The 10,099-nt window shown below is 42.9% G+C and overlaps 1 protein-coding gene across 2 annotated transcripts; it reads left to right on the top strand.

Annotated features, from left to right (window-relative positions):
- The first annotated feature begins 1,020 nt into the window (after window positions 1-1,020).
- Or1f34 (olfactory receptor family 1 subfamily F member 34) lies at window positions 1,021-9,649 on the top strand. Of its 2 annotated transcripts, XM_063268531.1 has the most exons (2): window positions 1,021-1,932; window positions 9,284-9,649. In XM_063268531.1, the coding sequence occupies exons 1-2, from the start codon at window positions 1,021-1,023 to the stop codon at window positions 9,359-9,361; spliced, it is 990 nt and encodes a 329-aa protein (XP_063124601.1). In that variant the 3' UTR covers window positions 9,362-9,649. The 2 variants fall into 2 exon arrangements, with proteins under 2 accessions (XP_063124601.1, NP_999992.1); NM_214827.1 differs by lacking the exon at window positions 9,284-9,649 and having other exon boundaries at window positions 1,021-1,962.
- Window positions 9,650-10,099: the final 450 nt, after the last annotated feature.

The following is a 10,099-nucleotide window of genomic DNA, read 5'->3' as shown; positions in this document are numbered from 1 at the left end:
GTTGTTTTTCCTATGGGTTGCAAACCCCTTCATCTCCTTCAGTCCTCTTTCTAACTCATCCACTTCGAATCTCATGCTTAGTCCAATGGTTGGCTGAGAGAGTCTGCTTCTGTATTTGTCAGGCTCTGGCAGAGCCTCTCAGCAGACAGCTATATCAGGCTCCTGTCAGCATGCACTTCTTGACATCCACAATAGTGTCTGGGTTTGGTGTCTGTATATGGGATGGATCCCCAGGTGGGGGAAGTCTCTGGATTTCCTTTCCTTCAGTCTCTGCTCTACACTTTGTCTCCATATTTCTTCCCTTGAGTATTTTGTTTACCCTTCTAAGGACAGAAGCATCCACACTTTGGTCTTCTTTCTTCTTGAGCTTCATGTAGGCTGTGTATTTTGAGTATTCAGAGCTTTTGGGCTAATATCCACTTCTCAGTGAATGCATACCATGTGTGTACTTTGGTAACTTGGTTACCTCACTCAGGATGATATTTTCTAGTTTGATCAATTTGCCTAAGAATTTCATGAAGTCATTATTCTTAATAGCTACATACTATTCCATTGTGTAAATGTACCACATTTTCTGTATCCATTCCTCTGTTGAAGGACATCTGGGTTCTTTCCAGCTTCTGGCTATTATAAATAAGGCTTCTATGAACATAGTGGAGCATGTGTCCTTGTTATATTGTTGGAGTATCTTAAACCACTCTTTTTATAGAACATTAGATGGTCAGTCATTGAAGTCACCTCCCAATGAGGTTTTGAGGCACAATCAGGAGAATTCTAGATCACCCTAGATAACACAGGAGACCCTGTCTCAAAGAACAAAAAGTCCACAAAAGGTTGACCAGTAACCCACCAACAGGAACTGTCATAGCCTGTCCTATGTCTTCCTGAGATGCTGCACAGAACTCATGAACAAGCTGTGTCACTGAGCTAACAAAGAAGTGAAGCAAGTGCAAGGGGCACAGCACTCATGCTTGCACTACCTGCTCTGACCTATTATCATCTTTGCCTGCTTATAGTTTAATGAGAGGCACCAACCAGTCGAGCGTCTCTGAATTCCTCCTCCTGGGACTCTCCAGACAGCCCCAGCAGCAGCAGCTCCTCTTCCTGCTTTTCCTCACCATGTACCTGGCCACTGTCCTGGGAAACCTGCTCATCATCCTGGCCATCAGCACAGACTCTCGCCTGCACACCCCCATGTACTTCTTCCTCAGCAACCTGTCCTTTGTGGATGTCTGCTTCTCCTCCACCACTGTCCCCAAGGTACTGGCCAACCACATACTCAGGGTTCAGACTATTTCCTTTTCTGGGTGTCTTACACAGATGTATTTCCTTTTCATGTTTGTGGACCTGGATAATTTCCTGCTGGCTGTGATGGCCTATGACCGGTATGTGGCCATATGCCACCCTTTAAACTACACAACCAAGATGACCCATAAACTCTGTGTCTTGATGGTGGCTGGATCCTGGGTCACTGCCAACCTCAATATCCTTTTACCCACTCTTCTCATAGCTCAACTCTCCTTCTGTGGGGACAACATCATCCCCCACTTCTTCTGTGATGTGACTCCCCTCCTGAAACTCTCCTGCTCAGACACACATCTTAATGAACTGTTGATTCTTACAGAGGGAGCTGTGATCATGGTCACCCCATTTGTCTGCATCCTGATCTCCTACATCCACATCACTTGTGCTGTCCTGAGAGTCTCATCCCCTAGGGGAGGATGGAAAGCCTTCTCCACCTGTGGCTCCCACCTGGCTGTGGTCTGCCTCTTCTATGGCACCATCATCGCTGTGTATTTTAACCCCTCATCTGCCCATTCACCTGAGAAGGACACAGCAGCCACTGTGTTGTACACAGTGGTGACTCCCATGCTGAACCCCCTTATCTATAGCCTGAGGAACAGGGACCTGAAAGCCGCTCTACAAAAATTTGTCCAGGGACACACTTTTTCTGTTCTGTGATAATATTTGGATTGAGCTTGTTCCATACCAGCATTTCAGAGTCCAGCACAATTCAGCAAAAAGACTCTGGCAGGCTCAGGCAGAATTCAATTTGGTTCTTGTTTCTCAGGAGACTCTCAGTCACCAGGTGCATGGGAGGATCTACCAAATGATTGAACTGGTCTTGTGTTGTTTGTTTTTCGGATTCTAGGAATGGAACTCAGCATATGCCATGGAAGTTCAACCACTGAACTACATTCTGCAGACATTCATACAAACTATGATATTATTTTGTGTGCAAGTCAAGTCCTTACTTTTTGTACATCTATCTGCCCTTCCTGCTGCATGCGCAGATGTTTGGTATGTGTTTGTGAGTGTGTGAATAGAGGACAGAGGTCAATCTTGCATATCATATCTCAGGAGCCACACACCCTCTTTTTGCGACAGTGCTTCTCTGATCGTAGGCTCATTAATCAGGCCAGTGCACCCCTGGATCATCTAGTTTCCATTCCTCAGCCTGGGAGTACAAAGACCCTCAACTGAGTCCTGCCTTTTTTATTTTTTTTATTAACTTGAGTATTTCTTATATACATTTCGAGTGTTATTCCCTTTCCCGGTATCCGGGCAAACATCCCCCTCCCCCCTCCCCTTCCGTATGGGTGTTCCCCTCCCAACCCTCCCCCCATTGCCGCCCTCCCCCCACCAGTCTAGTTCACTGGGGGTTCAGTCTTAGCAGGACCCAGGGCTTCCCCTTCCACTGGTGCTCTTACTAGGATATTCATTGCTACCTATGAGGTCAGAGTCCAGGGTCAGTCCATGTATAGTCTTAAAGTAGTGGCTTAGTCCCTGGAAGCTCTGGTTGCTTGGCATTGTTGTACATATGGGGTCTCGAGCCCCTTCAAGCTCTTCCAGTTATTTCTCTGATTCCTTCAACGGGGGTCCTATTCTCAGTTCAGTGGTTTGCTGCTGGCATTCGCCTCTGTATTTGCTGTATTCTGGCTGTGTCTCTCAGGAGCGATCTACATCCGGCTCCTGTCGGTCTGCACTTCTTTGCTTCATCCATCTTGTCTAATTGGGTGGCTGTATATGTATGGGCCACATGTGGGGCAGAGTCCTGCCTTTTACATTGATTCTGAGGATTAAAGCAGTCTTTTGAGTTTGGAAGAGAACTGCCTTCCATAATGAACCATCTCCTGTTTAAACAAGACTAATTTTTGAGGTAATCATGGTGCCACCCAGAGGACAAGTGGATGTCTGTAAGTTAAGTCCAACCTGGTCTATATAGAGGGTCCCAGGCCAGCAAAGGCTACACAGTGAGACTTTGTCTCAAATACAATTAAAATTTTTTTTATTTTTGTTATTTCAGTGTGTGTGTGTGTGTGTGTGTGTGTGTGTGTGTGTGTGCGTAGTGTGTGTGTGTGTGCATATATGTCATCACATATGAGGTGTAGGTCAGAAGGCAACTTGCAGGAGTCAATTACCTCCTCTCTCCTGTATGGGTCCCAGGAAACCAACTCATATGATCAGTCCTTGTGGCAAAGTACCTTTATCCCCTGAGACACCTTGCCTGTCCCTGAGAGATGCTCCTGTTAGGAGGTCTCTTTGGGAGATAGGTGTTACATGTGCATTTGCATATTGAGATCACCCAAGGATCTAATACAGTGTACAATCTCCACACTGAACACATTGATCAGGGGCCCTGGAGGGAAGGGCAAAATGGAGATTGAGGAAACCCTCTGAGGTGTTTCAAATGACCAGTGTGCATGGAGAGAATTTGCCTCAGCCTCCTTTGTGTGTACTCTATTATGGCCTTCATAGAGGAGAGAACTCGCTTCAGTAAAAACATTTCAGAAGCCCCAGAGAGGACATGGCTTCAAGTCCCCAGAGATGAGGAGCACTGAAGCTGGGAGTGACTGAAAGAGGCTTTCTTTTGTTGTTAAAGAAAATGAAGACACATATAACCAGGAAAGGAGAAACATTTCTAAAGTCCCTTCTCCAAGCCACCTGACTCTTGTGTCCTTCGTCCAACTCCTCCTTCTTTAGTACACTGTTACTTATGTCTGTTTTGCCATATGTCATTTAAGATTTTATGATGCGCTTAAAACTTGTCCAAACCACATTTCTTTGAGGAGGATGATGTTTGTGTGAGATGTCTTGATGTATATAATATATTCCATGTTGGAACATTTGAAGGAGAGGCAAAAGAAAACAGCATCACTTAAGTTTGCAACTGCTCCCATATTTGAACTCTCTTTCAGTGTCCTAATATAATTCTGCATGTGGAATATCTTTTATGTCTACTTACATTTTCATCTAACACTTTTTATTATTTATGCTTAATAAACTGTTTGGGGAATTTATTTATTTTATTCATGCAAGTGTTATGCTTGGATGCACCTTGTGCCCATGAAGGCCTCGAGCTAGAGTTACAGGCAGTTGTGAGCTACCCTGTGGGTGCTGGGAATTAAACTCAGGTCCTCTGCAGCAAATACTCCTACCACTGAGCCCTCCAGCTCACATCTACCATTTTAATTATAATGAGATCTGATACCAGGAAGAACAGCTAAGCCTGATTGACTGACTGAAATCCTGGCATTGCCCAACCTCTAGGCTGTGCTGTGTCCTTTATACTATGGTTGTTTTTTCCAGAACCTGGATGAACCAGCCACTAGGTGTGCTAGGTACTTTACTCATGACTTACATTCCATCCCACCTTTATAATTATCTTCTGATAATATTACTTTCTCTCTCCACCTCCTTCTGACTTGGATTTTGTCAGGATTCAGGCTGCCCTTAAACTAATAAATAATTCTCTTCCCTTAGCAAACTGATTGCTGGGATGGTAAGTGTGTGCCATATCATGAGCCCTGGTGTTTGTCTTAAAACAATGTGTTGTGGTCCATAAATGAAATTCTAGAACTCATAATGTAAATACAGAAGAACCAAGAGTTTATGCCAGCCAAGCAACATTGAAAGCTTGGAGACACTTCTGCTTTATGAGGTCTTGTTTCAAAAGACTTGCAAAATGTAATCAATTCAATCCAGGTCTCTACTTTCTCAGATGCACTGCTGTTGTTAGTTGTGTAATAAACTGACATACAGTCCTCTATCATTCACTTCCCTGTAAAATAATGTTTGCACATCTGTCGTGGCTTCTGGGCAATTACTCCCTTCCTGAGGGACCATGCACCTTGTTGATTTTGGTCGCATGATTTATAAAGGGAAGATATGCTATGGGGGTGAGCCTTTCTGTCTGCTGAGTCTCTCCTGTACAGTTTGCTCCATAGCAGACCATGCATGCTGAGTCCCCTGGAGAGCCCAAGAAGCATAGGAATGAGACGAAGTAGCTGGAGCCATGTCCTGGTGATTCACAATTGACACACAGGCCAATGAATAGTAGAAGATAGAAATTATTGCTTCATTTGTTTGTTTGTTGCTTTTGTTTGTTTTTAGGTTTGTTTTTGTGGTGTGTGTGTGTGTGTGTGTGTGTGTGTGTGTGTGTGTGTGTGTTTGTCCCTGACTGTCCTGAACTCAGTCTGTAGACCAGATGGTCTCAAACTTGGAGACATGTGTTTCTTTACCTCCTAAGTATTGGGATTAAAAGCCTGTGTCAACAATGCTCTGCAGAAGAAATTACTTTTAAAGTAACTGTGGCTCCTCTGATTTTTACTAAGGAAAATTATAAAATTCATTCTATGTTGTTTTGAGATGTGGTCTATGGATCTCAGACTGTCACAGAAGTCACCATCGTATGTGCGTGTGTGCGTGCATGTGTGTCAGAATATATACTCTTGGATGCTGGTTCTGTTTCCCTGGGGAACAGTTGAACCCACCCTTAGATGAGTAAAGAGCATGTACATGGTAAATAGATCTTGATAATGGAACAAAATGCTGGGTTCTGTTGTTGGTCAGGAACATCATTTGCTGCCCCTGGTCCTATTGTTCCCAGCCCAGGAATTGAACACTTCAGGAATTGTAGGCTTAGAGTTTTTTTTTAAATAAAACCTACTTTATGAAGGATTCTTCAATGCTTCAACCTCCCTTCTAGCCCACAGACCAAAAGTAGGAGAGAAAGATGGTTAATAGGATAAGGATGTGGACTTGTTTAGAAGTAGTACTTTGGGGTACTTTGTTGTCAGTATGTCTGTAGTCCAGTAGAAAATATTCAACACAAATAAGTAGTGGCAGTCCAGACCAACTGACAAACAATAAACAGGAATCAGTAGCAGTGGCTCGATCTAGAAATCACCACAAGGCTTCACCAAATTGGCACGAATATATAGAAGCAGCTAGAATATCACAAGAAGTTCTTAGGTGTGTCTCTCTCTACACATTCATGACAGATGAAGATCTGTGCAGACCAGCGAAGTGTTGCAAGGTGAACCAATGCAAGAGTGTCATTCACTGTCTGTTCAGTTCTACTTCTACACTTTTCTTTCTGTGTCTGCTTTAGTAATACATCTGCTTCTAAGACAGCTTCCAGAAAAACATCACATGACATAACTTAGTCGCCAAGAAACCAGAAATTTTCACTTCATATCCCCTTTTCTGGTTAAAAGTTTTTTTAATTTGAGAATAACAATCTACACACAGTAGAAAAAACTTGTAAGAATCGTAAGCTAGAACATTTTAAGTAAATGGCTTATATACAACACAGTCAAACAAAACAACCTTAAATTCTTATCAGTATACAATAATTCCAAGAAAACAACTGTAACCATCTATTTTTTTTTTAACTTGAGTATTTCTTATATACATTTCAAGTGTTATTCCCTTTCCCGGTTTCCGGACAAACATCCCCCTCCCCCCTCCTCTTCCTTATGGGTGTTCCCCTCCCAACCCTCCCCCCATTGCCGCCCTCCCCCCATAGTCTAGTTCACTGGGGGTTCAGTCTTAGCAGGACCCAGGGCTTCCCCTTCCACTGGTGCTCTTACTAGGATATTCATTGCTACCTATGGGGTCAGAGTCCAGGGTCAGTCCATGTATAGTCTTAAGGTAGTGGCTTAGTCCCTGGAAGCTCTGGTTGCTTGACATTGTTGTACTTTTGGGGTCTCGAGCACCTTCAAGCTCTTCCAGTTCTTTCTCTGATTTCTTCAACGGGGGACCTATTCTCAGTTCAGAGGTTTGCTGCTGGCATTCGCCTCTGTATTTGCTGTATTCTGGCTGTGTCTCTCAGGAGCGATCTACTTCCGGCTCCTGTCAGTCTGCACTTCTTTGCTTCATCCATCTTGTCTAATTGGGTGGCTGTATATGTATGGGCCACATGTGGGGCAGGCTCTGAATGGGTGTTCCTTCAGTCTCTGTTTTAATCTTTGCCTCTCCCATCCTTACCAAGGGTATTCTTTTTCCTCATTTAAAGAAGGAGTGAAGCATTCACATTTTTTTTTTTTACACTTCAAGGAAACTTTATTGTGTGAACATTTTTAGGCAAAATTTAATTATATCTAATATAGAAATGTGTGCATCAGTCAGTAAGGAGAGTATATATTGACCCATTAATGTTCATATTCTGATGACTTTATTCCTCTGAATATCTTTTTTTTTTGGTTTTCTCCTTTAATATTTTATTTTATTTTACGGAACACAAGTCAATCTTTTTTTTTATATATATATATATTTTTTATTAACTTGAGTATTTCTTATATACATTTCAAGTATTATTCCCTTTCCCGGTATCCGGGCAAACATCCCCCTCCCCCCTCCCCTTCCTTATGGGTGTTCCCCTCCCTACCCTCCCCCCATTGCCGCCCTCCCCCCCCCAGTCTAGTTCACTGGGGGTTCAGTCTTAGCAGGACCCAGGGCTTCCCCTTCCACTGGTGCTCTTACTAGGATATGCATTGCTACCTATGAGGTCAGAGTCCAGGGTCAGTCCATGTATAGTCTTTGGGTAGGGGCTTAGTCCCTGGAAGCTCTGGTTGCTTGGCATTGTTGTACATATGGGGTCTCGAGCCCCTTCAAGCTCTTCCAGTTCTTTCTCTGATTCCTTCAACGGGGGTCCTAGTCTCAGTTCAGTGGTTTGCTGCTGGCATTCGCCTCTGTATTTGCTGTATTCTGGCTGTGTCTCTCAGGAGCGATCTACATCCGGCTCCTGTCGGTCTGCACTTCTTTGCTTCATCCATCTTGTCTAATTGGGTGGCTATATATGTATGGGCCACATGTGGGGCCGGCTCTGAATGGGTGTTCCTTCAGTCTCTGTTTTAATCTTTGCCTCTCCCTTCCCAGCCAAGGGTATTCTTTTTCCTCATTTAAAGAAGGAGTGAAGCATTCACATTTTGATCATCCGTCTTGAGTTTCGTTTGTTCTAGGGATCTAGGGTAATTCAAGCATTTGGGCTAATAGCCACTTATCAATGAGTGCATACCATGTATGTCTTTCTGTGATTGGGTTAGCTCACTCAGGATGATATTTTCCAGTTCCAACCATTTGCCTACGAATTTCATAAACTCGTTGTTTTTGATAGCTGAGTAATATTCCATTGTGTAGATGTACCACATTTTCTGTATCCATTCCTCTGTTGAAGGGCATCTGGGTTCTTTCCAGTTTCTGGCTATTATAAATAAGGGTGTGATGAACATAGTGGAGCACGTGTCTCTTTTATATGTTGAGGCATCTTTTGGGTATATGCCCAAGAGAGGTATAGCTGGATCCTCAGGCAGTTCAGTATCCAATTTTCTGAGGAACTTCCAGACTGATTTCCAGAATGGTTTTACCAGTCTGCAATCCCACCAACAGTGGAGGAGTGTTCCTCTTTCTCCACATCCTCGCCAGCATCTGCTGTCCCCTGAGTTTTTGATCTTAGCCATTCTCACTGGAGTGAGGTGAAATCTCAGGGTTGTTTTGATTTGCATTTCCCTTATGACTAAAGATGTTGAACATTTCTTTAGGTGTTTCTCAGCCATTCGGCATTCCTCAGCTGTGAATTCTTTGTTTAGCTCTGAACCCCATTTTTTAATACGGTTATTTGTTTCCCTGTGGTCTAACTTCTTGAGTTCTTTGTATATTTTGGATATGAGGCCTCTATCTGTTGTAGGATTGGTAAAGATCTTTTCCCAATCTGTTGGTTGCCGTTTTGTCCTAACCACAGTGTCCTTTGCCTTACAGAAGCTTTGCAGTTTTATGAGATCCCATTTGTCGATTCTTGATCTTAGAGCATAAGCCATTGGTGTTTTGTTTAGGAAATTTTTTCCAGTGCCCATGTGTTCCACATGCTTCCCCTAGTTTTTCTTCTATTAGTTTGAGTGTGTCTGGTTTGATGTGGAGGTCCTTGATCCACTTGGACTTAAGCTTTGTACAGGGTGATAAGCATGGATCGATCTGCATTCTTCTACATGTTGCCCTCCAGTTGAACCAGCACCATTTGCTGAAAATGCTATCTTTTTTCCATTGGTTGGTTTTGGCTCCTTTGTCAAAAATCAAGTGACCATAGGTGTGTGGGTTCATTTCTGGGTCTTCAATTCTATTCCATTGGTCTATCTGTCTGTCTCTGTACCAATACCATGCAGTTTTTATCACTATTGCTCTGTAATACTGCTTGAGTTCAGGGATAGTGATTCCCCCTGAAGTCCTTTTATTGTTGAGGATAGCTTTAGCTATCCTGGGTTTTTTGTTATTCCAGATGAATTTGCAAATTGTTCTGTCTAACTCTTTGAAGAATTGGATTGGTATTTTGATGGGGATTGCATTGAATCTGTAGATTGCTTTTGGTAAAATGGCCATTTTTACTATATTAATCCTGCCAATCCATGAGCATGGGAGATCTTTCCATCTTCTGAGGTCTTCTTCAATTTCTTTCCTCAGTGTCTTGAAGTTCTTATTGTACAGATCTTTTACTTGCTTGGTTAAAGTCACACCGAGGTACTTTATATTATTTGGGTCTATTATGAAGGGTGTCGTTTCCCTAATTTCTTTCTCGGCTTGTTTCTCTTTTGTATAGAGGAAGGCAACTGATTTCTTTGAGTTAATTTTATACCCAGCCACTTTGCTGAAGTTGTTTATCAGCTTTAGTAGTTCTCTGGTGGAACTTTTGGGATCACTTAAATATACTATCATGTCATCTGCAAATAGTGATATTTTGACCTCTTCTTTTCCGATCTGTATCCCCTTGATCTCCTTTTGTTGTCTGATTGCTCTGGCTAGAACTTCAAGAACTATATTGAAT

The sequence above is a fragment of the Rattus norvegicus genome, chromosome 10 (assembly GCF_036323735.1).
Source record: "Rattus norvegicus strain BN/NHsdMcwi chromosome 10, GRCr8, whole genome shotgun sequence".
Classification (NCBI taxonomy): Eukaryota; Metazoa; Chordata; class Mammalia; order Rodentia; family Muridae; genus Rattus; species Rattus norvegicus.
This window is presented reverse-complemented; position numbering and strand designations above follow the sequence as displayed.